Below are 27412 nucleotides of genomic sequence, written 5' to 3' on the forward strand. Positions count from 1 at the left end.
ATGCTAAAGGTTGGTCATGATTGATGTTTCAAAATATTCCAGCAAATCCATTGAAACACCCATTGCAATATGTATCCCTTTAGAGCTAGAATTCATGTTTCGCTTGCTTGTCTGCTCGTACGCACGTTTACCTGTGAATGCGGGGATGTAGAAAATATTTTCCCAAAAAGATAGTGACTGCTGACATAGAGACTTATTTTAAATCTAAAAGCTCCAAAACTTTTTGTTTTAGATCTTCTGTACTTTAGCCGTCTGTCAAGACTAATGTCAGCAGGAAGAAGGGTAAAAAAAAACAGGATGGAGGTCAAGTGGTGAGACCCCCACATAGATAGAAGAAGAAATATGTGTTTGCTCACTGGGTGGTGAGACAGGGGAGGTGGGAGTATTCTCCTTCTAATTTAGGTCTGGCTGTGGAGAACTTCTTTTGGAGCTCGTGTTTAAATGGCTGTGAAGATGCCTTTCATTAAATGGCGAAACCAGAGGCCTGCACTCTGGACATTAAGACACGGATTTGAAAATAATCTTTCAATGAGCCGATGAAAGCCGTTTAAAAAAAACTGGAAGAAAACGTGACAAAAGAGCTCGAGAAGGGTGTTGGAAGTGTGTGCGCAATAGTACACAAGGAGGATGTGATGCTTGTGAAGAGAAGCATTCTTTGATGGAAACACTTTCTCTACCAGGATGAGTCATCGGATGAACTGAGATTATGAGGTGAATTAGCAATACGGTTTCTTGGGCTTGAGCCTCTTTGTCTGTGCTTTTTCTTCAGTTTAGTCGATTTCATCAGCCTTTCTTCTCAAAAACATATGACAGTGCCTTTATGTCGTGGGATGCATAGCAAAAGGGAAATCAGCAATGTGATTTCGTACTTGCTGATGCGGTACTTGAACTGGTGCAGCTGTGGCATGTTTTGTGTAATAAAACGTAGCATATGGAATGGAGAGCTTCAATATGTTCCATATGGGATTTATTAACAAAAAAGCAATAGATTGCAAGGAAATTAGAAACAGGAAGTAAAACCAGTGCTGGATACACCTGGAACAACCTGAATCCCACCCCCCACCCCCCCCAACCAGAAAAAGTTCCAAAAGTTGAAAAGCTATTTTTTGTACATTTTCTCATTACACATCCACCCGGTATCCCACACGCACTGTTGCATATTTAACACTTCCTTACAAATGACTTAATTTAAGATGGATTAAATGTTACCATTTAGCTCAAAGTTCTGAGTAAAAAGCCTGTTTTGCTGAATTTTTGCAGGATAATGATACCCTCTAGTAACTAATAGGTCTTTGGGTTATTAAGGATACAAAGGCTTCATACAGTCCTTTTTCTTATATAGTCAATTCCATGTATAGCCCCTGTTAGCAGAGGTGACATTTAAAAACCCTTAGAGTATCGTATTGCTGCTAGGGTTTGAGACGTGTCTGTTCACAGCGGAATTATAATGGCTGGTAACATTTTGATGTTTTAACATTTTAAATCATGTCTGACTAAAGAATTCTCTCATAGATAAGCTTGCTCCTTTTGAGGTTTTACTTTTTGTATTGTTCACAAAATACAATGATGAGACATTCGTTGTTTTAAGATAGCTTTGACACCTGTTAATAGCACTTTCTATGTGGCCAATGGAATGATAAGCTTTTCTGTTCAAAGTGATAATTTATAATTTATTTTTATATTAAATAGTTTTATTTCTAAAACTACCATGGCCTTAAATTATTTTATTTATTTTAATTAATCAGGAGTGAGACCCTATTACCATAGTTCAAAGGGGTGTCTCAGTACTTTTAAGATGCATTTTTAGCTAAATAAGCACAGATTGTAAGTTTCTAGGTGCTCCTTTCGCTATTTACAGTACTCAATAGATAGAAGACTGGCATTTTGTGCATCATCTAAAACCTTAATGTTGAAGAGGGGCTGCATCATATGCTGTATTTATTCCACTCAGTTTTCTGCCACTAGCTTTATACATATGAAAATACTGTGAGACTATAGTATTGCTACAGTAATATTAAACTAAATTCTAGTGATAACACTAACCAGACCAAAGTGACAGATTCAAGATTACACCACCAAAATGATGTGTTCTATAGGTTAATGAATGCTCATTTCAGGACCTGACTGACTTTAGTTCTTGATAAGTTGAAAGAGCAAATCTGTGTAGCACTTCTACTGGGGAAGCATCACATTTTTTGACATACTTTCGTGACATAAATCACACATAATTGTAGAAAATCCTTCCCCATCAATATTAGTGGAAAAATACAGGTTGAATTTTGCTCATTTGGATGATAGGTTGCAAGATCATTTTGTTAAAATTCCTATTAATTTATACAGCTATTTACTGTATAGGGCCTGCAATTCAAATTGACTTTGAAAGATTTTTGAAAGTGCATTTTGTTAATCATACAATTTACATATGTTCACTGTTTACCTGTACAGTAGTACATTAATTAATTTTATTTATTTATAGTAAAGAAGGGAACCCCTTACTACAAATTGAAGTTGAGCCTACATCAGAGGTGAGTACGTTTTTTAGCTCTCCTTTTTATTTGCAATAGAGTAAGGCTGTCTGGAGCCAATACCAAAAATATTCCCATATGCCTTCATTTACAAAGTGCTGGGTATTATTAAATTGATTTTTATTAATATTTCCAGGCTGATTTTCATCCTTGCAAAAGTATAGGCTGTTGTTCGCATCATTACTTATATCAGTTCATTGTATAACATATTTGTTTCCTATTTAATTGCTGAAAATAAAAACAAAAATAATCTTATATCATTTTTGGAAGCTCTGTGTTAGAAAACAGCACTCAATTTTTATGGGACGACACACTGATTCTTCTTTTATTTTGACTGAAATAAACAACTTTTGGAAAAGAATTGAAGTTTTCCTTAGCAGTTGCCTTGTTTTTTTTCCCCTTTGGCAGAATGAGGAAGGGAACGATGAGGCAGAGGACTCGGAGGATGAATTCGAGGAGATGAACCTCTCTCTCCTCTCTGCTCGCAACTTTCCCCGCAAGGCCAGTCAAACTAGCATTTTCCTCCAGGAATGGGACATCCCCTTTGAGCAGCTGGAGATCGGGGAGCTCATTGGAAAGGGACGCTTTGGTCAAGTTTTCCATGGGCGCTGGCATGGTGAGGTAGCCATTCGCCTAATAGACATCGAGAGAGACAATGAGGACCAGCTCAAAGCCTTCAAGAGAGAGGTCATGGCCTACCGCAACACCAGACACGAGAATGTTGTGCTTTTTATGGGTGCCTGCATGAGCCCTCCTCATTTAGCTATTATTACTAGGTAAGAGAGCAGTGGCTGCTGTTTCATTATGGTCATGCTTCTGCTGTCATTTCTTCGCTACCTTCTGAACGTGCGGGCATTTATTTTTCAGCATGTGGTTGCCTTTGGTGATGCGACAGAATGAAACTGTTCAATGACATATTAAGCATTTCCCAAATTCATATTAAGGCACAGACAGCATGGTGACAAACTTGTTAGCATTGCTGCCTTACAGCTCTGGGTCCCTCGTTTCCAATCCTGGGGTGCTGTCTGCCTAGAGTTTGTATGTTGTCCCCGCTACCTCCCTGTTCTCCTCGGGGTTCCTCCAGATGCTCCAGTTGTCTCCCGCAGTTTAAAGACATACAGTACAGGGAGGTTCATTGGCTCTGGGGTGAGTGTGTTTTTGTTTGGGTCTATGTGTGCCCTGCGATGAAATGGCATCCTGACTAGGGTGTATTCTGCTATAGCTTTGCTTGTTTGGTTAGTCTCTGCCTTCCCTTGCAGCTCTATATGGGATAAATAGGTTTAGAAATTGGATGGATGGACATGGTTGCAAACATAGCAAAATTAACACCGTTCTCTATGTTCATGTGTTCTGTTTGGTTCACTATTTATTTGATGTACTTGAAATTTACAGAGTATAATTTTCATTGGGCTAACAAATTTTTAAACAAATCACCATTTAAGTAACTATTAACTAATACTTTATTAGCTGAACAAAAACAGAGAAATACTAAAGAGACAATATGAATTCACAGCAGGTACCCAGGGCAAAAGGTTGACTCTACCCTAAGGACTAGAATCATTAAATCTGTGTTCTAGTGGGAGATGGCTGACAGGAAAAGAAATTAGATGCACATAACAGTCATTTTGTCAAAAAATGATGACTTTAATAGGCATTGCATTTAAAAAACTGTCCAATATTTACCCTCTAGTGTCAAAGGCTATGGATCTGTAGAACTAAATAAATCTGATTTTAGGTATTCTGTATGTCCACTATTTTGTTATCATCCTGTAAATAGTATGTGGCATCATTACCTACACAATTATTGAAACATTAACAGTTATTTTTATTTATTTATTTAACACGATTAAAGTCCCAAACCACATTATGTTGTCACAATTAAGATAATATTAAGAGGTTAAATATCTATGTACATAATCTTTTACGTTATTACATGTTACAGACATAACGTTTTGCCTGTATCATGTCATATTTCAAAGAGCTATTGTACAATTTAAAAAAAAAGTTTTGTTGAGATGTTTTAATCTTATCAGTCATGTACACACGGATGCAGCTGCAGTTTCCGAAAGCAAAGTTCTAAATCACAGCATCGTATCTGTTTGTCAAGAGAGAATGTAAAGCTACATAATTGACATGTACCATCAAATGTTAATTGATGACTAAAAGAGAGTTACAGAGAACCAGTTAATGAGATCTTCAGTGTGATTGAGGTCTGTTTGTGGGAAGGGGGAGTGTGTTCTAATGATTTCATGTTAACTATGAAAATGTCAGAGTCCTCAGAGCTGAAGAGGATTGAGGAAATGCCCTTCCTATGAATTACTGACTGAAGCTTATTGTCATATAACTGGTCTTATAACTGTGCCTGCTGTCACTGCGGTCTTATGATTGTGTCAGTAGCTACTGTCAAGGAACCAAATAGGATAGGCTAAAATCAAGTATTCATGCTCCAGAAAGATATGGACCATATAGAGTAATGACTGTCAGACTAGGCTATGTTTCCAGCAGTGCTCAGAATACATGATAGGATGTAAAAGCCTTTGCTCTCTCTGTCAAGCAATGCTAGTAAAATTGTCTAAACAGTCTCGAATAAGCTATCTTGAGAGCTGTACGATTCTTTCTTTAAAAATCACGTTTTAATTTCAGCTATCTTTGATTCAAATTCAAATATGAGCTGGTAAGTTGTCCCAGGAGCATTTCTTTCAGGCCACGCAGATCTGTGGTGGTTGAAATTGCATGCGTCTTCTGAGATTGCACTGCAAAAAAAGTATCTCCGCGATTTGCATTTTCTGCTTCATTCGTCATGTTGAGAAGAAAGAGTTATTGTATGTAATTTAGAAACAGAATGTTGCATATGCTAGGAAAAATTGGATTGCTTTGCTATTCACAAATTTTAATGTCTGAGTTAATGATTCGCAAGTTCACCCCTTTTGGCCAGGTCAGTTTTACACTTTAAAAGAGCATGACCAAGCAAATGCACATTCTACGCATATCAAATCATATGTACAGTATTGTAACGCAAGTCTTATCAATCTGTGGGAAGCAACACACACAGCACATTATTAGAGGAAGGAGCTTTTTATTCAGTTGGATCCAATTTGCAGTTGCGAAATAGCAAAATTAAATTTCCCTGTGCTGATCATTATTTTGTCTCACTGTGGTGGGCAGCTTTCCTCCCAGTCACTTCACATCAGGAGCCGAAGAGTCCATTTATTCATTACAGCAGAGCCTGCTGATGGAGCTCTAAGTCATCTGTCATTTAGTATAATTGAGCCTGACTGAGCTTGAGGTGCCATGCAGCATAGACTGGGTTAACGAGGACAGGTATAGAATGCACAGCTACAAGAAACAAACTGTCCCATATATTCTTTATCTACACTTTTCATGTAGACCTGAAAGCACAGATTTGCTTGAAATAGTTATGGTTTGCATTAAACTTGAATTTGTATACTTGTTTAGAAAATATTGTTGAAACTTCAAAAAATTGTGGACATGCTCAGAGCTCAGAGACCTCTACATAATTCTGTTTTTCCTAAACTGAGAGGCTCTTGTTTATTTCTTTTTATATTTATTGGAAAAGTGAGTCAGCAGGACATGGATGAATCATTTTCTCAAGTGCATGACTGAATCTTGCCTTTTTTAAAGAGAAAATATCCCAATAGATATTGAGCATACCGGTTATCGTACAATTAGATGAGATAAGATAAGATCTATTTATTAGCCATATACAATTTCTTGCATTAGGAATTCGTCTTTTCGCATACCCCAGCTTGCTCTCCATGAGACACAGACACACAGGGAGAGAAGTTTGGGGTCAGAGCGCAGGGTCAGCCATTGCATGACTGGTGATGTCAGAATTCACTGTGAGCAGATGTCCTCTGCAGTTATTTCTTCCTTCCGTAAAAACCCATCACTGGAGTCAATTTTTCTCTAACTTGTTTTTCCTCTGACATGGACCAACAGTCACACACACTCTGCCCAGTGCAGGCAATGCTACAGTATACAGACTGTACAAGGTGATTTACACATGCAGCCATTTAATAAAAAAAGTGTCAGACAGCATACCACAACAAGTGCAGCAGCATAATGAACTACAGTACTGCATCATAGCATTTTTGTTTTTTCAAATAATCTGATGCAGAATGCACTGCTCTGTAAAACTGCCAGGTGGTGTAGTAAATCCTTAAAGTACTGCAGCTGCTTACTGTATGGTTGTCAGACAATCTTATTTTAATAAAAGCAATATATAAAAGGGTTTTTAAGGAAACCACACCTTGGCCACAGCAACACCACAATATTTATGACAAAATGCCTTTGATTTATAATATGCTGTTTTTCAGAGCATTTCTCAGTAATTTCGAGCAGTTTTTTTATCTGTATCGCTTCATTTGGAAACACTTCTAAATGAAATGGACTTTGGGTCTGTTTGGTTTCATTTCCTCTGCAAGCAATCATAACATCAGTGTTTTTAATTATTTGTTGTTTGAATGTATTTTTAATAGCTGCATCTGTATGGCCCACTACCAGTTAATGATTAGTTCCAAACTAACTGTGAAACGTGACGTGATGCTTTCCTGTCCCATTAAATTGTTGACACAGATGCCCCGGCCTGTAATTTAGCTGATCTCTCCTCCATTTTATCTTTACTTCTAGTAAAAAATGGCAAATCAATCTTTGCAGTTAGTGCAGATGCATAACCTTCTGTGGGGACAAACAGAATACACAGGTACAGTAGAATGAAAAGCATAGTTTTGTCTAGGGTGCATTCAAAGCTTTATGGTGCAATACAATTACTCCAGAGCAGGTACAGCACTTACATAAACAAGACAATTTAGGGGTGTGTCTTGTTAGATGGCTGTTGGAATGGGCAAGCTTCCCCTGCTTTTCATCAAGCAAATTGAACTTGATTTCTGGGAGATGAAGTACCTGCCCTCAAGCTTGTTGGTGGCTTTTATTCTTGAGTGTAAGGAACGAAAAGCATAATGGATGTTAGCATAGAAGGTGAAGGTAATGTTTATTAGAATGCCTTCCTTGCATTATTTGTGTGGGATTAAAATCCTAGTCATTCAATTCAAGTTATTTATCCTGAAACGGGTCTGAACAAACATGCAAAATTGAACTTGCATTTTCATGCGTCAGAAGGTTGCATTTGAGATATCCGAATTGAGATTTATTGATTTCAGACATTCTGTTTATAGTAGTTTGCTGTGCATTTGGCTGTATTACATGTATTTTCACAGCATGGAAAATCATTTGCTTTTTGACTCACTCTAAGGAAAATAAAATATGAACATTTCTGGGACCGAATACGTGGAGCTATTATAATAATATATTTTTTAAGCAGTTCAAGTCAAGTAATTTTTCTCTTCTCAAAGTTATATAACACCTGTCTATTCACTGCTAATTAATGTCAGAACTCAAACACTGTGAACAGAACTGAATATTTAGAAATCCTAAAACAAATGATCGCAATAATGACTACTGAAGCTCTGGGGTCTTGCTTTGTGCACTGAAATGCATGATGTGCTGCAATGGGACTCAACTTTTTTTATCTCTTTGATTCATTTCAAAAACAAAAAATCAAGACAAGAGTCAAGGAGGTTAAGAGTTACTCCCCTTGGGGAGTGGTGATGTCTTTCTGAAAGTGGTGCTATCAAAGAAGTGGAAAGGTAGACATAACTACAACAGCAGTGTATTAACATTTTTTATAATATTTTAAACCACTGCCAAGTACTGATTTTGGAGCTACTGTATGACTTACTATAGGCTTTCTTCCTGATACATACTCACTTATTACCAAAGGAGTATAGAACTTATACACATTCCCTTGCAGTTTTTTTTATTTTTGCTTGTCCATCTTTCCTATCCTGTTGAGCATTTTCAAAATATCAAATTTCGAGTGGGCTCGTGTTTTTCTTGTACTTCTACCAGATTCTTTGATATTTCTAAAGCTCTGCGTACTCCAAAGTCTACAGTTTCTCAGCTGTATATGAATATTCTTTGTGTCTATGTCAATCTATCCTGAGGTCATTTTGAGATTTCAGCAGTATGCTTCAGTCACCTGTCACAAAACTGAGCAGTCAGGTTTCCAGAAGCTGTCATTGAACTACATTTGTAAAGAACTTAATTAATCCCTGTGAAGGTTATTCTGCAAATTAAAAAATAGTGCTGGCTTTCATAGGGCTACAGATTATGTACTGTAAAATGTCTCTCTGTGGATTAAGCAGCATAAGATAATGATGTTATTAGCCTTTATTATTATTTATTCCATTCTTCATTACATGTCAGTGGTGTCCTTTACTGTCCAAAACAAAAACAAGTTTTGTTTGAACACACCTTGAAAATTTCACCATTGAGTTTCGGGACAACCATACAAATTGTCTTGTGTATGATGTCATGTGTATCATGCCTATTGCTTTCAATAATGTATTCACAAGGATCACAAAAGATTATTTGCCGATTTCAAACAGATATGGCAAATATTCTGTGCTTTTTTATGAAGTTCAAAGTAATTCTATTCTTAGAATGTAATTATTTCTTTTATCAATTCTTATAATTCATTCCTAGTCACAAGTCATTCAATTTCTAGGACAATTCTAAGTGTTTTGACTGTTGCTGTAATCAAGCCTTTGAAACTCTATACTGTTGAACAAATATGGTGTGTACTATTGGGTATATAGTAAATCAAGTTATTTTGTTTTGAATAATGTACTTTACACAGTCATCATAAATGGGTAAAGGATCCAAACATATTTTGTCAAGGTTACTTTGCACAATATAACACCTATTCAATTGTTTTTATATCTAATTAGATTACTGTGTATATTAATTTATCCATATTTATTGTTTCAGCTTATGTAAAGGAAGGACCCTTTACTCAGTTGTGAGAGATGCCAAAGTTGTCCTTGATGTCAACAAAACCAGGCAGATAGCACAGGAAATGGTCAAGGTAATGTAAACATTGGTTTGTAACTATCTACAGAAGAAATTAATGAATTCTTAAATGGACATTGTGCTCTTAATATACAGTGTTCTCCTAATTTTGATTCAATATCCAAATGAGGATTTTATAAAGTTCCACTTAATTTTCTTTTTTTCCCATTTATTTAGGGGATGGGTTACCTCCATGCTAAAGGAATTCTTCACAAAGACATGAAGTCTAAAAATGTATTTTACGATAACGGCAAAGTGGTCATCACTGATTTTGGTCTCTTCACTATATCTGGAGTTTTACAGGCGGGCAGGTATGTTTAAAATATATAGATAACTTTCAATATATATAGATAACTTTAGTATGACTGAAGAGTATTAAGTTCAACACATTGCCTTTTCATTCATTAAATAATTCCACCATTTTTTCTGTGAACTATTCAGATAATATGATACACTTAATCTGCCATAAATTCTAAGAGTGTTTCAGGGAGGTAGTTACAAAAAACACACCAAATACGTAACATAAGTCAATGTACAATTTAAAAAAGTGTAAGTAGCTGTCTAAGTGTTAATACAGTAGAAACATGGTAGCACTGGAATTGAGCTTGAATAATACAGTTTGGCATAGTCTTCAATAGGACAGTAAAACAACAAAAATTGCTCACTAGAAAGGTCTTCCACTTGCTTGAGCAAGATCGATACTGTGACTATCGGTCTGGAAAGGTGGTTCAGGTGCCTGGAATTTCTTTCCGGGATTCACAATCATCATTTTCTCCCCTTGTTGAGAAGTGTGTGGTTTTGCCTAAAGGTTTGGGTGCTCTCAGATAATACATGTTGTCATTTTGCTGTTTCCTCAACAGCAGAAAGTAATACCCATATCCTGCCGACAACTCAACAACAAAGTAAATTGATCCGAGTTTTGCTCTTTAACTATCAAAATATTTGAAGGACAATACCACTGTATTCTTTTATATGGATTCACTTGTCAAAAGTAATATATGATTATCTGAAATGGCTTTCACTTTGTCCTTTCTTAACAGCATCTTCCCTTAAATAGAGCTGCTTATTCCCCTATTGGCAAAATGCTCACATTATAGTACGTGGAGATGGGCCCAGTGCCTATAGCTTTCCCTCAATGAAAACTATGCTCCATGGGCTTCCCACATTATTGAAGGATGTGATAAAAAAAAATATTTTTTATTAAACAGCAACTGTTTTTATGAGTGATTTACAAACAATAGAAGAGACTGATTAATTTATTTTTTTCTAAAATTATTAGAACTGTTTAATGATGTATATACTGTATGCGTTGTCTGTAACTTTTAATGTCATACAATGCAGTGTGAGGCTTAAACATCTCTACTATTTACAGCTAAACAACATTGTTTCAGTTTTAGAAATTGAATATAATTTTTAATTTTTACAGCTGGGTTTATCTGGTACCCCTTATGTTGAAAGAGAGCAATATGTAATATTGAAAAAAAGTAAATCAGACACATCCAAAGTTTTCTGAGATATGCTTCTGCAATGCAAAATTAAGGAAACAGGCAAATCTGGTAGGTAAGCTCTTTCCAAACGTCAGAAACCGGGCTCTCAAGTGATGTAGTCTGTGAAACAGGCTTAATACTATCACCAAGCTTTTGGAAGACGGAGAAAGATGTCAGTAACCCCAGTGACTTGTCAGGGTGCCTCTGATCTGTAGTGCTTATGACAACAGCATATTCTCCTCCAATCTCCACAGACTTCTGGCAGATTTGTGAGGGTTGAGGTGAGAATAAAAAAGTGGTAGCATCATAGGAGCAAAGCTGAGTTGACTAAAAATACTTTATATGAGGAAGAATAATTCCTAAGAAAAACATAAAACATAAATGTGCTTTGAGACATATAAACCAGAACAATGAGGTATTTACAGCCCCTCTGGTCTTTGTTTTTTGTGTTCTGAATGCATTACTTTGTAATTAATTTATATCATGAAATGTAGCCTGAGGGGCGTTCACAAACCTAATTGATTCATAATGAATGTAATATCTGAGCATTAAATCACAGTGATTCATGGCATAATGACTAAATACCTAATTGAATTGAGGATTTAATCTTTTTTCTGGTAAAGCCATTAAAAAATACTGTATTAACATTTTTTCCTCTGATGCAAATTTAATTTTGATTTCAGTTCATGGAGCAGCTCATTATTTGGGGGCTTAGAAAAAAATCTAAAAGCTTACTAAAAAAATCTCTCCTTTTGCAACTAAACTGTGTAAAACAAAAAAGTCCCACAGCTACAGTATAAACACAGAGTGGGAGTTTAGGATTTAGAAATCTCCTAATATGCTCCAAGCTTTCTTCAACAGATTGGATGCTGTTCATAGCCATAGCAAGCAAACATTGTGGGTAAGAGAGATAGCAGTATCTCTTTAGTACTTTTTTGTTCTAAAGGGCATCTTTTTATTCAATTGCAAAAGTGTTTTAGCTTTGGTCTGGTTTGCCTAAAGACGTAGAGTTCTGAACTTAACATTTCAAGAATTAATCTTCAAAGAACTAGCAAAAAAAGCCTTTTTCTCAAATGTGTTTCTTAACAAAACTTTATTTGGCATTTTCTTTTTGTCAAATGGACTAAAAACGTAAGTGCTGCCGGAATTCCCTGATACAGTATATTAATAGAAGCTGAAGGCTATTTATGTAACAATAAATGTGATTTATCATAATTAGTCACTTGGAGTTTCACATCTTTAGTGCCAGTGAACGTTTTAATTCATCATAATTTTCATTTTAGCTTCCTTCATTTATGTAATTCTTATAGAACCGGTTTCTTAATGGTGACATACAGGTATTACAATATTACAATAATACAATACATTATCACACCTTGTTGTGCTTGTTTCCAGCTCAGGTTGATGGTGTGTTGGGCACCTGGCTATTCTTTACGTAACGACATGCCAAAAAACTAAAACATATATGCGGTCGCAAATTATTAAACATTTTAAAACAGCATAATACAATTTAAAAGCAAAGGCAATAAACTAAATCAGCTGCAGTGCCAGACCTGACCAGCAGTACAAGGCAGCTGATCGTGTGTATAAAAAGTAGGATTCATTACTTCTAAATAAAAAAAGAAGAATCTGTAATTTTACCACCTAAAAATCATCAGATGTCAAAGACATGGAATAAATAATATTTGCTTTTAATTGAGGTCATTTGCAATTTTTTCAACAGAAATTAAAGCTGGCCATTTCTGACGTATTGGAACAACTTAGTTGTTAAATTGATTAAAAAAGCAGAATTTTTTTGGTTATAAATTTGAAATTAAGAGCAAACTACAAGAGCTGTAGACCTGTATACCAGAGCACTTCTTTAAATAGCATAAATTATAGTGAGACACTAATTTAATAGCCTTTAGAATTTAATATTGTTACTAAACTTGTGTGGAGCTGTGGCAGCTCAGATGGCAAGGGTGTCTAGCTTCTGACCGGAAGGTCCCAGGTTCAATCCCAGGTAGGGGCAAGTGATATAGCTAGCGCTAATTCCTCCCAGACAGCTACCAGGTCCACTCAGCCTGCTTTCCAAATGAGTACTGGGGGAAATGCCCCCCATTCCCGATGGGCCTGAAAAGGGACCTACCTACAAAACTTGTGTAGATCAGTTTGATATAATTTAATTTCAGTCTTTATTTGTGGATTGTTGTATTTCAGTTGACTGGGTATATCTGTTGTATGTCCGCATATGTAACAATTCCTTGTCCAGATGTCCAGAGTAGTTTGTATCTCTGATAGTGGTTTACAATGACATTCATTTTGAAATGTATTCTAATATAAAGAAGCTGCCTACTTTTGAAAAGATTTCAATATGATTTGATATTTATGCAAGGCTCAGTTATGAGTGCTCCAAGACTATTGTCCTATACTGTGCATGTGTCTTATCCATTAGCATATACATGTACATAGTTTATGTAATTTTCAATAGAAAGATGTATCTGAGTTTTGAAATTGTGTAAGCCTTTTGAAAAATTCTTATGTATTCTGAAATATGAAACTTTCAGGGTGCACTGTGAACATTTCGTCTATCTCATATGTACTATATATTTAAAGTGCCCATAACTAATGTGACCACCATAATATACTTCAATAGCTGCATTAAAAATATAGTATTTCTACAATATCTACACATAATCACATAATATACAACTTATTTTATAACACATATTTCAAGTCCTTAATCTTCTGCTGTTCTCCTCAGGTTTATTACAAGGCTATAGATTTATCACAACCAACACAACATACTGTAGAATACTGGAGGACATTACTGTACTGTATGTGGGTTAATCTTTGTTAAAAATGAAAATACATTCACTTTTAAGCTATTTTTCTATTAGATAAATAAAAAAAACTGCATGCAGTGAAGAGTTCTCTTTTATTTGACATTTCCAGTGATTTTGTTTTGAATTATTAAGTAATTACTAATTGTAACAATTGGTTTTCTTGGCATGAGTGTTTGACTGCTGGCACGTACTCCTGTATGAATTTGGAAGACAAATCCCACAATTGTGATTGGTATAAAGGGTAATCATATGAATGTTAATCCAGATGGTTTCCTAATTGGTAGGGGAGTTAGAGTTAGCATGATTCGAAACACTGGAATCAAATGCTCTTGAAATCTATATATGTACATTTACAATATAACACAAATACTGTAGGCTTTGCCAGTGATCCTCTTTAATGTTGTGATTGTTTTCAAGTTTCAGCAAATGAAATATTATAGTCTATCAATAGCAATAGCACTTGTCGTGTGATAAGCTTTTCTAAACTTTTAGTATTTACCATAATGATACTGTTATATGTTAAAGACAGGAATGTTTTGTTATGCAAATGCATTTAGGTTTAATACCACGAGAGCAACAGATGTACAGTACTGTATGTACATTTCTTTTTGAAAGAGGGGTGATAACTGTGATTTATAACTTGCACTACAGTGTATGGGGAATAAGAACTGCAAACCTTATTATTATCAACTTGATTGTACATAGTACAATCTACAGTACAGTCAGATAAACTGTGACTGTAGGACAGTTGCATCAGACCTCAACAGGCACATTCTGTTTTGTGTTAAATGCTATCTACACTGTAGGACACTGGAGAAAAAAGACATACACAAAACTGAATATCCTTTACCCCTTATACATTCTTCCCAGGGATTAAAAATGGTTTTTATGTTAAATGATGCCTGAGTTAATCTATAAAAGAAGTTCTTTGCATTACAATGCTGATAGCCTTTGGCAGAATAGAGTGAATAGGGTGTTCTGAAGCTGATGCTACTGTGGTAGTGTTCTCAAGCTCCATTATAACACTCTTATTTCGAGTGCAGTATTTCAGACTGTGTAATGAAGGGGATGGTGATAGGGATCTCTCTGCTGCAGGGAGCTCAGGTGCCAGTGCTGAATTTTACAGGTGGGTTTAACACAGAGGCATGTGCTGAGGTTGGAGTGCCGTTGAATGATTTGAGCTTTCTGCTCATTCTGACTGATCTGCGACTCAGCAATGAAGAGATCAGTTAAAAGGTGATTTGTTCTAGCAAGTGGGGATGAGTCACTTTGTTAGGAGAAGTGAAAGATAATAAAATATAACACTGAAAACAAGAAGCTAACCTTTATTGTGATGGGGGCAATGTAGCTAACACAATAGCTACTTATGGTGTAAGGGTAAACTGGCTTAATTAAAAAAAACTAGGGCCGAAAAACACTAAAAGTGCATTACATTTATATATACATACTGTATCTGGGTTTATAAATTGTTTGAATATATAAAGCAAGTGTTTTATATCATTGCATTAATGTTATATACACTCTTACATATTATATATAGAGACAGAGTGGTTAAGAAGGAACCAGCAAAAAAGAAGATATAGTGATTTTCATCCTTTAATTCAGTTAAAAAGTCTCAAGGCCTTAGTAATTGGAAATGTTCAATCCCACTTGAATTTCTGGGGTGATGAATAATGATGCATTCAGGGAGAATTGTAAATTCCTTTAAGACGAGGTACAGGCTTCTCCTAGGCAACTGCTGAATCGATTGTCAGAGAGCCTGGAATTTTGCATGTACAAAGGTTCTTTACTCATATGAGAAGTGTTATGGTATATTAATTACATACAGTATGTACAGATACTTAATCATGTTTAATGAGCTTCTATAGGATCTAAGCAAATGGAGTTACCACAATCTATAACCAACTCAGATACTCAATGAAAGTATAACTTGGTTAAACCAAAATGCAATATTCATTAATTCAGTCTCGCTAAAATATTTTTCCTTTTTATTATAAGTGATAAGTATCCCATAAGTAATTGTTGTTCTGAACACAGGACTAGATTAAAAACAGCAAGGAGAACTGGAGCGATTCTAAAAGTATTGTAAGACTCCACTCAGAATTAAGAATTGCCTTCTTGAAAATCCTGACATTTCTGAGTCTCTTCTCCATCTAGAGCTTGTTTCCTGTCACTGTGGGATTTAAATTCAGGCTTGAGAGGGTGTAATGTGGCAGTATGAATAGAGTTATGATGTGTAGAAGGTATAGAGCACTTCTTCCCCCTCTCATTTCTTTCTGTTGTGTCCACTAAATAAATCAGATTTTAACGATTTACTTTACCAAATAGTGTGGTCTCTCACAGTAAAAAAACAATGTACACCTCACAAATGTTTTCCCTGCAGGTAAGCAGTGGGGTAAGGACTAGCTCAATTAGGCACTCATTTCTCCCTAGCTATAACTCTTTACATGGGTACGTGAGAAGTAAGGATATATAAAAGGCCAATAGATTCAGATCATTTTGATTAAATTGTTAATACTGAAGAAACAGGTCTTGACACATCAGGACTAACAGTGAGAAGACCTGACTTCTGAATGTCCAGAACAGCAAAAACAAAGATAAAACAGATAAAATTCATACTTTCTATTCTTGTATGCCAAAAGATCTGTGTGGTTTTATAAAGTATATATTGTCGATTAGGAAAGAAGAATGAAGTTATCATTCATCAAAACAGTTTAAATGCAACAGGTGAGAGTATTCGCTTTGATTAGTCGTTTGAAATCACTGTTTGTTCTGGCGAGCACAGCAAAAAGAGTTTTAGCACAATTGTAAGTTACGAGCTGAAAGTGAACAGATCTCACACAATCATAAACAACTGGCAGCAGGAGTCAGTTGTGTCAAACATGGGTAAATGCTACTTCCTGACAGCTTTGTTTTTTTTACTGTACCATTTTTTCATTTTCCCAGACAGAAGCTATGTGGGAATTTGAAACAGCACTTCTAGTTACGTAGAAATTGAAACCTTGTATTTTAATAAAATGTTTATGACAGCTAGATACTGTACTGTAACTGAAGCAACACCATGTACCTACAGCTAGTGCACATTGTCAGGTAAATCCATTGTATTTTTTTTTCTGGTTCTGGAATCCACAATTACATTACAGAAGAGGCAATAAATACATTAGTACTCTGTAATTGTTTAAAAAATTTAAAGTTTCCAATTTATTTAACATGAGTCACGACACCAGATATTTCTTACTGACTCATCCTTCTTTTAGATAGATGGTTATACTCCCACTAAAAGCCAGGTTAAGGCAATGGAAGATTTGTTTTATGCTTAACAACAAACTCTTCTAGTGTTTCGTACAGTATCTCATACTGCACTTATTTGATTGATAGGATACACACTAGAAAATGTGAAACATGTCAATTAAAAAATGGCATGTCAAGCCATTTTGGAGGGTAGATTAGAAGCAAAATTGATGGACAGTTACTGTACATGTACAAAGGTTCATGTGCCTGTTCCCTCAAGAGTGAAGACATATTAACATACGTTTAGATATTTTGATTTTGTCTCGAAATATACAGTAAATTGCATTTAACGTTGACTTTAAGAAAAAGACGTTGGCATTATATTTGATGTTAGTAATTGCCTGAACCCATGTTTCTGAGGTCAATTGAAAAATGTTGTTTTGTCTTTGAGTCAAAGCATTGTGCTCTTTACAACTTCACAGGCGCCAGGGTGGTACACCTGAACAGTTTAGTGGTATTTTGTTTTGTTTTTTTCCTCTGTTCAGTTCTGTGTTTGCTTGTTTAAAGCAATTAACAAAATAAATGTATCCATTTGAAGGAATCTGAGAATCATTTCAATTACACATTTTAAATCAACAGCCGTGAGTCCAAACAGGACCCTGTTCGCTCCAAAGTCACACAGCTCTGCACTTTGAGATGATATTTTCAAAATGTTCTTTCTGTGGCTTCTCGCTTCCCCAGCAGGAGGGAAGACAAGATACGAATCCCCAATGGGTGGTTGTGTCATCTGGCTCCGGAAATCATTCGACAGCTTTCACCCGACACAGAAGAGGACAAACTTCCGTTCTCTAAACAGTCTGACGTGTTTGCATTCGGGTTGGTGTTCAGACTTCTGATGTTTTAGATTTTGTTCTTTTCAACTTTCCTCAGAGCTTTGATTTCATGGCTTGACTCTTAGCAAATTATGGTAGTGTTGAGTGGGCTTGAACGCACTGCACACCAAGTGCATTGAAATGCCACTTTGACTGCAGGGAAAAGAAGCTTACCAGGCAGTGTGCACTGATACACTGGTCTGTTGACTTCTAACACAATTACATTTTCAGATGTCACCACATATGGAGGTTTGTGAGTCTGAATGACACTCTAATTGGATGAGTCAGTGAACTCACATTCTGTTCAAGTATTTCTGTTCACGGCTGTCTTACCTTGAGGTAAACCCTTTGGGCACCTGGTGACAGATTTTTATGTTATTCATTAGCTGTGTTTACATGGAAGAGATGTTTTTTGGGCACGTTATTCCAGTGTCTTTGAAGTTCTGGATTCACGTCCGTGCTTTTTTTAAATAATAGATAGTTTTCACATGATCTTTTAAGTGCCCTAATTTGTATTATATGGTAGTAAAATGTGCAGTTTTTTTATTGAAAAATAATCGATTGTTGCCTGTACCATGTACATTTGATTGCATTTTAATAGCAAATGACAATATTAAGGTATTAGTGCTATAGAAATATAATTTTAACCATTGTTTCTACAATTTATAATTTGAGCATTTCACTAATGCTAAGTTAATTAATAATATGTATATTTTGTAAAGTATTCATACTGTAAATGTTTATATTTATAAACATTTAATATAGCCATCATATAAATTAGTCTTAAAGTGATTTTGTTTAGAAAAAATGATTTTTTCATCAACTTTAAAGGAGTGGACTAATTTCAGGGTTGAGGCTTTTACCTTTGATCATGGGCTTTCCTGTCTATCCAGAGGAAAAATGAAAGGCATGTGTTTCTCTGTTCTTTCACATCAGTTCTATTAATTTAAGAAGTGATATGTTGACCAATGTGGACGTATAGATGCTGTAGGTTAGTACAGGTAAAATTAAACAGGTTTACTGTCAAGGAGCTAAAAGCTAGAGTTGGGATTCTCTTGACCTTTAGCATGCATGGTTTGTCACATGGGGATATGTTTTTTTTTTCAGAACTATATGGTATGAGTTACATGCGCGGGAGTGGCCTTTCAAAAATCAACCAGCAGAGGCAATTGTTTGGCAAGTTGGAAGTGGAATGAAGCCAAATCTTACTCAGATAGGCATGGGGAAAGAGATTTCTGTGAGTACTCCAAACACGCCTGTCATGCTGCTTCTGTTCAAGCTGATTTTCTCCTAGGGCAGGGAGAGTCCACATTTCCATTGTCGTTTGCACTCTGACCAGGAATTTTCACAGCTCCAGTTCTGGAATAAGCCAGTTTTAGAATGCAAACAGTCACTTCAGCATAGCTCTCGGATACCCTTGGAGGTCTAAGTTGAAGCTTGAAGGTATAAGAAGACCTGTTGAATTGCAGCCCTTTAGCTCTGGAATTGTGTCCCTTAAAATGGGAATTACCTTTCACAAAAAAAGAAACGATTGATAAAGCACGCAAATCCTACTTTTAGCTGTTGGTATAAAATTGAAAAACAGCCCCGCAGCAGATAGACTGAATTAATTTCTAGCCTTTACAGATGTGTTACAGGGACTACGCCGCAAGCGGACTCTGTTGAGATAATTGTACAACTTGTATGATGCAAAGGAACAAGTAATAGGTTTATTCCATGTTGAAAAGAGAAGAAAGAAAACACAACGTTTCGGCCGTGGAACACACCCCTCACACCTGAAGAAGGCTCCACGGCCGAAACGTTGTGTTGTCTTTCTTCTCTTTTCAGCAGGGAATAAACCTATTACTTGTTCCTTTGCAGCCTACGCATGCTGACGCAGCTCCCCACCTGAGCTACTTGTGTGATGTCTTGTTCTTGAATATAATGTATTTTACTTGTTACCCAGGACATCCTGCTTTTCTGCTGGGCATATGAGCAGGAGGAGAGACCAAGCTTCTCTAAGCTTGTGGAGATGCTGGAAAAACTGCCAAAACGGAACCGTCGCCTTTCCCACCCTGGACACTTCTGGAAGTCAGCTGAGTATGTCAAATGAGTTAGGAACAAACCCTTTGAAAGCACAGACAAGCAGCCAATGGCTGAACTGCCTAGCCCTGGATTGTGTGTATGATATGCATTAGATAATCAATGTCCAAAAGTTAAAATCCCAAACGGCCCAATGTTATGGACTAATGTTTAGCTACACCTGGGACATTGGTTTTCTTTACTTGACTGGTTTTCATCATTTTTGTGTTTTTGTTTATGCCAATTCTATTGTTTCTTTACTGTTACAAATCACTACATTATATCTTTTTAAATGCATTTTTAAATGCAAAGTTGAGTGTTTTGTTTTGTTTACAAAAATGTAGTTTTAGTTATCAACAGATCAATGTAATTATGTTCCGAATTCTGCAATGTATTTATTTTTACCATCTGTCCTATTTTTCACTGTGGTCTTTTTGACTGTTTTATTTATGTTGACCATGTGTGTGGATGTATGTGTGTCCCATACATTGTAATCATGAGGCTATCCACCTGCAGAGATGTTATGAACACACATATGAAACGCATTTACCTGCACACTGGAGGGGAAGGTTTTGGAATTTAAGGAATAATTTCAGTATTCTATAACTGACCAAAATGCCTTCAAACCTTTCTGAAAGTAACAGAATTTAGCTACAGTACTAAAAAGCTGAAGCTGCTCTTCAGGTAGATGGAAGTTAATGAATGTGATATCACTTCGGCACTTGTAATGAAATATAATAACTGTGACATAAATAAGTTTAATTAAACATTGATACAGAGCATATGAGGAAAAAGATGTCAGTCCTACATTCACAGTTTAATAGAGAGATCTTGTTTTCTACAATATAGAGAGTTAACATTTTTATGAATTAAACTTATAAGTATGAATACAGTGTAAAAAAACAACAACATGTGATCATATCAGAATAATGATGGTGTTTAAGACCCTGGGCCTTACATTTGACAACTATGATTAGAAATAAACATATCCAAAATCGCTGAAGGGCAGATTATTGCATGCTAATAAATGTTGTGTCGAAAGTTTAAAATTATGGCCTGCCTGTGATTATGGGTCCTGTATTTTTTTAAGAATAAATTCTCACTCACATTACAATATTCTATTCAGAAATTTCAGCCTCAAATGACAGAATGAAAGACTCTTTAAAAGAAGGGAAAACAAGAGTAAAACAAGAGGCTTTCTGAATGACACAGTCATGCTTATTTAACTGCTTTGTATTTAGTCTTTTTTGATATCTGTAAATGCAGTGCCATTAGCAGTCAAATCTGACAATCCATTCATGTATAAAGCTGTTTCTATTATACATATACAGTATACATGCATAAAGAAATATTTTGCTGCTTTTTAGGGTATTTCAGTCTGTACTGGAACACAACTCACAAATCATTTAAATTCAAATATTGTAAGTGGATCATATATATATATATTTGTCAGTGTGTCCACTCTGATGTTTACAATTTTAAGTGCATGAGACCGTGTTTCCTTGCAGTTAAAAATCCATCAATGGTATTCCACAAAAAGCAAAAAGGATTAATTAATTAATTTAAAAGTATGTGAAAAAAAGAATGTTTCTGTACTTGAGTATTTTCTGAGAACTTGACCACCACTGTAGTCATAGAGCCATCATACAATTTGTTGTACTGCTACAGCAAGCTTTGTAAATCAAGACAAAAAACAGACTGTGTAAAATAATTACTGTAATGCTGTATTTGTACTATATCATAATATAAAGCTTCATAAAACTGCATTCATTCTGGGCAAGGTGACCACATATTGGGTGGAAAAACCTGGTCATGTAACAATATGATTGAAACATCTACATCTACCTTAGTGCCAACTATTAAAAACATTTAGTGGGTTTGTTCAGCATTCCATGTCAATTTGTGTTGATATACAGGATTGCTGTTTTTTTTCCTCAATGTTTGAATTGTGTCGTTTTCTGTCTTATTTTTCGTTAGAATGTGTTGAGATTCTTACACATTTCTTTGTTGTTGTTTTGTTCAATTCCCAGGCTTGTAATTCAATCATGTATTATAGAGCATAGTGGTAACAGCCTGTAATTACAGCTGCCGTATGGTATGTGGCTTAGTGACACAGATGGATTGATCATGAGCTATTTATTTGCACTCATCTTCTTCCTGTGAATGACAATAAAATGTTTTCATTTTTGACTAAAGGTCTTTTTTGCCCATTTTTGTTTTATTTAAGTTGTCCATTTTATGTACCCTTTCCATTTTGTTTTTTTAATTTTGAGTTGAAAGCTGGAAAAAGACTAACACATTGCTTTAATTGCTGTTAGGGCATCGGCCTAACTTTCTACTTTCAGGCTCAGCGTTTCTGGAGTGGTCCAAAAACCACCTCCCTAGGTTTTAGTTTTATTGCATAAATGCTGTACATTCTGTATATTAACATTTAAAAATGATCCTTGGATATTCGCTGTCATAGTCTACTGAGTTTTCTCATTAGTCTTTTCAAACTTTTCCCCCTGCACAACAGCTCAACAGTACTATACATGTTCTTGTATTTCCTATTTAACTAACATTTGTGCATGACAAACAAATGTAGGTTCTTAATTTATTCAGGAATCACATAGCAAACCAATTTTGCATATTAACAAGGAGAAAACCCACATGTTACTATCCTTGATTTCCTCTTATTCAAAATCGTGTTCATTTCATAGGTGATTAAACCACATCTTTGCTCTACCTGCCTTCTCTGTATTATAAGCTAGTATCTGATGGCTGGTCCTTGTTTGCAGACGTTTTCTTCTATTCAACAGAAAAAGCCCTTGCCACTATTTGAACTTTGCAGTAGACAGTTCGGTTAAAGCTTTGAATAAATCTGGCTTAAGGTAGATATTTAACTAAATGATTTTCTTTAAGTTATTTTCTAGTAGGAGTCTTCCTGCTTTATTGTTATAAGGTTCAGTTGACACAGCCTTGATTTTTGTGTTGGCAGTTGACACGCAGGTAGGTGGACAAGATCTGGCTGAAGACCCAAAGATATGGGTTTTAAAAAAACAAAGTGTTATACTTTATCGATAGAGCACTTTGCTTTTGTTTAGAAAAGGAAAGAACTGACAGAGCAGTCTCAGAAAAAAAGAAAAATGAAATAGATGGTGTTGCAATGTAACCCACCTACTGTAAATGTACAACACAGATCTTTTTAAGATTCTATCGCAAGAAAAAATCTGAAAAAATGTTATGTCCTTTTGGGACATACAGTATGCTCAGTATGTTATGTCACGTTATCAGTTTGTACGAGTTAAATAACTGTCACGTACAACTAATGAGGATGGCTTTATTTCTTTTGTTTAATCTGTATACAGGAACATACTCTCCATTTTACTCTCAAACCCTGCCACAGAGCCTTCCCCATCAGCAACAACCAGTTCAACCTTGAAGCAACAGACACACATTTCACCTAAAATACTGTACCTATTAGGTTATGCATATTTCTTGCCTATTTGGTGCTTGCACTTTGAAAAGTTTGTTTTGGGTTGTTTGGTTTCTTGCAATGAATTTGTTCAAGAGCAAATATCAACTTCCCTCAGATAAAATCATCCTCCAAGCCTTGCTCCTGTCAGTTCTGCCTCCCAAACACTGCACAAGTGTTGGTGACTTCAATGTTTACCTAGCCTTTTCAATTGCTAGGATACGATTAAAACATCAGAGAAATTACATGTTAAAGTTTTCAGAAGAATCTGAAATTATTATCTGTGTTTTCGAACACACCATTATTTGGCGCCAAACATTTTCAGTATTTCCTGATTCATTGAAAACTGCTTCGCATGCAGGGTTCTGTGGACACCAGACTTTGCAGCTTGGGACTTATTTCTCTTTTGTGTTCTGTTTGCTATTCATACCAGTAGTTAACTCCCATGGGTAACAATAAGCAGGAAACTCCTCAAATCAATAAGGTAGCGACGTAACAAACTTGGTCTAAAAACCAAGACTCACATAACAGGTTCTGCTACTGTAACTTATTTTTGTTTTGAAGTAACCTTTTCACTTAAAATGATGTTTTGCTTTCAGTCACATCACTTCCTTATTACTGTGCTTGAGCCCTGCTCAAGTGATTAGTACAAGGTCAAACAATGAATAAGAAGATGGTTGAGAGAGGACTAAGACCAATGGTTTCATGCTCCCACTCTTTTGACCTTAAACACCAAACCACACATGTGACTGAGGGTAATTACATTCGTGAGCTCTACATTGAAGCCTAAATGCAGCAACAACAATTTATTTCAGATTTAGGCTTTATACTGCTGTTGTTTTTATGGAACATGCCACAAAGCAATGCAATTAACCTTTTAGAATGTTGCCCATTATAAAAGAACTGCTATAAAATGTGTTGAGATTAAAAAAGGGAAGCACTCCATCCATGCTCTTCCAAAAACGGGGGTCAACATCAAGATAAAATGGATTCCTACACTTGATGACCTGGTAATGTGCAAATAAGATAAGTAAGAGTAAATCCAGGCTGTAATACACCTCAGTGCAGTACTGTACATAAGTGTTGTGAAAATGAAGACAGATGATCCCAACTAGATGACGACATTTGTAAATTTACCAGGCACAGAAGATGCAAAATGCCAGCACCTGTCATTTTGCGTCTCGTGTTGTCATTGAGAGTTTTCTAATTGGATTCTCTGCTTCTAACTTCAGAGTTAACTTAAATGTCTCTGTAAATGGTTACTAATTAGCAGTTGACATTTCTTTTCACAGAACAGAAGCAAATCATTTCCTAATTCGTCTCCATTGAATTGGAGTGGCCTGCAAACACAAGTAGGTCCCTGAAGACCCTCCTTAGCAATGCCAAAAGAAATTAAGTCTTGTAAACAAAACATCTTCCGGAGAAGTGACCACCAGTCCCCTAAAGATGTTCTGATATCTCTGTCCATTAACGCCAATCACTTCATGGTTTCTCTTTACTAGAAAACCAATATAATCCTTGTCTGAAGTGAATATAGATTTATATCAGATCCCTCTTGAGGGAAAGCAACCAGTTAACAAAAGTGTTTTTACATCCTATTTTTGCAAAACAAAATACAGCTTCAGAAGTTCATAATTTTTTCTGACAATTATCAACCATATATATGACAAAGGTCTTTTCTTCACACTTGCAGCGCTAACAATTTTACATAATAATGAGAGTGTGTTTTCGACCACCACTATTGTATATCTGCCAGCGACAAAGGCCAAATTATGAGCCTGGTGAGAAAATTGAATTTCTCACTGCAGCATTCATCAGTATGAAGAAGTTCTTATTCACACATATATGACATTAATTATTTATAAAGTTTTTATGATAGGTGTTTTTTTTTAAATGCTGAACAGTTTTAAATGAATGTCAATATTAATTGGCACAGAGCTAATTTTCAAAAATAGTGATGAAGGTTACAGTACCATTAAATTTGCATTGAACTACATCGTTTCAGATATAGTACTTTATAGATGATACTGTAAGTACAACAATTACTACAGACTTTACATACATAATTAGGTATCACTCGATATAATTTTGTACTGTATTTTCAGACTGTTGAATTAAAAAAATAAAAAAAAGATTATCCTTATACTATGTAAGTTCCCCATATTTCTTTGGTTTTCCTGATGTGTTCACTTGAACTTTTGTTGAAACCCTTTTATCCTTCCATGTTTTGCAAGTTTTCTCTTTCTTTTCTGTATAATTTGTCATTCATAATGAATTTATCACACTGATTGAGCTGAGCAGAGAGAAAGAAGCCTCCAGGTAAAGAAATTTCACTTTCAATCCCAGTCATTACGATGTCAGATCACATCAATTCAGCCTGAAATTCACCTGTGATGATGATGATGCACCTGTAATCAAAGCCAACAAACAACTAAGAAATTTGTCTCTGTTGTGATAAGATTAACACTATGGTAAATTTTGGTTCTGAGATTAAATTTTTATGTATTGGCATTTATATATATATATATTTGTAACAGGCACTAGCATTCAACTAACAAATTAAACTAACTAATTAAAAATTCTTAAAATATAGAAATGAAACTTGATTTTTTTTAAGTTGAGGAGGATCTCAATCTTACAAATACAATCTATAAACCAAAGTCTCATGGCAACCAGGGAATTCCATGCAAAATAGAACCCTATTAAATACTGATGAGTGCAGAGCTGCATCAGGGTGCATTGGTTTCAAAGGAACAAATAAAGGTTAATTCCACACTGGAAAGTAGAAAAAATAAGTAACATTTAACCTTTATTCTTCACACCTGAAGAACCCTTAGAGACTGAAATATTGTGTTTCTTCTTTCTATTTTTTAGCATGGAATTAGCCTTGATTTGTTCTGGTGCTGAATATACAGTAGATGCAAACAATGGAAATGATCCCAGAGTTCTTTGAAGAACATTAAACATGACATTCCAGACTTCCATAATGCAATATTTAACATCTAGATTTATTGCATTGGTATTGCTAGAATAATGTTTCTGTAGTCTCCAAGCGCATAATGTATTAAGGCAGCTGTCCCACCCTTAACAGCTGCTGGCATGCTGATTTCTCTTGAGAGGCTGGTCACTCAATTCCCTGCATAGGTCAGGCTGCTCAAGCACACCTGTAAGGTAGGTAGAGAGACCCACCAGTTAATGGAAAAAAAACCTGTGGAATGCGGCACACCTGATCTGATTGTATAATTTGCACTCAAGGGCTAAATTCCACATGGGGAAAAGGAGTTGACAAGATTGGCTCTGTGTATAATTGGGCACGCCTCTGGTCAAAATGAGAGGATTTTAAGAACAGTTCCCAGGCAAAGGGTTTCAGCCTTTGTTTAGACTCCAGTCAGTCAGTCAGTCAGTCAGTCAGTCAGTCAGTCAGTCAGTCAGTCAGTCAGTCAGTCAGTCAGTCAGTCAGTCAGTCAGTCAGTCAGTCAGTCAGTCAGTCAGTCAGTCAGTCAGTCAGTCAGTCAGTCAGTCAGTCAGTCAGTCAGTCAGTCAGTCAGTGTAGGAGTTGTTAGTATAGTAGCTGGAGGTGTATACTCTCCTCAAATAGAGAGAAGGGGAGGTTTGGTGAGCCCGAATGAATCTGGAATATCCTTTTCTTGCTATTAGCAAATAAGTGGGTGGCCTTGAAATGTGTGAGAGAGGGGGAAAAAGAATGTGGGTGGGGTCAGGGGTGAAGGCTTTGATGTAAAGAGCAGTGTCACCTGCCAAATAGGAGCAGCCGGAGTGAGATTTATAACTAAGATATAGTGCTTAGTGAAGAGGGAGTTATTGAAAGTGAAGGTTGGTAACTGGATATTAACAGTTCATCTGAATTTAGTGCTCTGGTGTCTTTGAGTCAGTGATTCTTGGTGAATATCCAGTTTTGGTGCCTCCTGCTTCAGAAATGTAAACAGATTTAATAAGGAAGTTATTTTAACTGTGAACAATAAGCTCTTGTTTGAATTGTTAGTGCAATTGAGTGAAACCAAGGAAGAAA

The 27412-nt window shown here is 35.8% G+C and overlaps 1 protein-coding gene across 5 annotated transcripts in view; it reads left to right on the forward strand.

Moving 5' to 3' along the window:
- The window catches only part of ksr2 (kinase suppressor of ras 2), a 99906-nt gene that overhangs the window by 70204 nt on the left and 2290 nt on the right, over positions 1-27412 (forward strand). For 4 of the 5 annotated variants that reach the window (XM_088618483.1, XM_088618486.1, XM_088618481.1 and 1 more), the window contains 7 exons: positions 2477-2525; positions 2934-3301; positions 9375-9471; positions 9633-9766; positions 17740-17874; positions 18978-19107; positions 19816-22126. In XM_088618483.1, coding sequence (XP_088474609.1) covers positions 2477-2525; positions 2934-3301; positions 9375-9471; positions 9633-9766; positions 17740-17874; positions 18978-19107; positions 19816-19962 — 1060 coding nt within the window. In that variant the 3' untranslated portion in view covers positions 19963-22126. Of the gene's footprint in view, positions 1-2476; positions 2526-2933; positions 3302-9374; positions 9472-9632; positions 9767-17739; positions 17875-18977; positions 19108-19815; positions 22127-27412 lie in introns of those variants that run through there. The other variant, XM_088618482.1, reaches the window with a different exon arrangement.

The sequence above is a fragment of the Lepisosteus platostomus genome, chromosome 24 (assembly GCF_059453375.1).
Source record: "Lepisosteus platostomus isolate fLepPlt1 chromosome 24, fLepPlt1.hap1, whole genome shotgun sequence".
NCBI classification, from domain to species: Eukaryota; Metazoa; Chordata; class Actinopteri; order Semionotiformes; family Lepisosteidae; genus Lepisosteus; species Lepisosteus platostomus.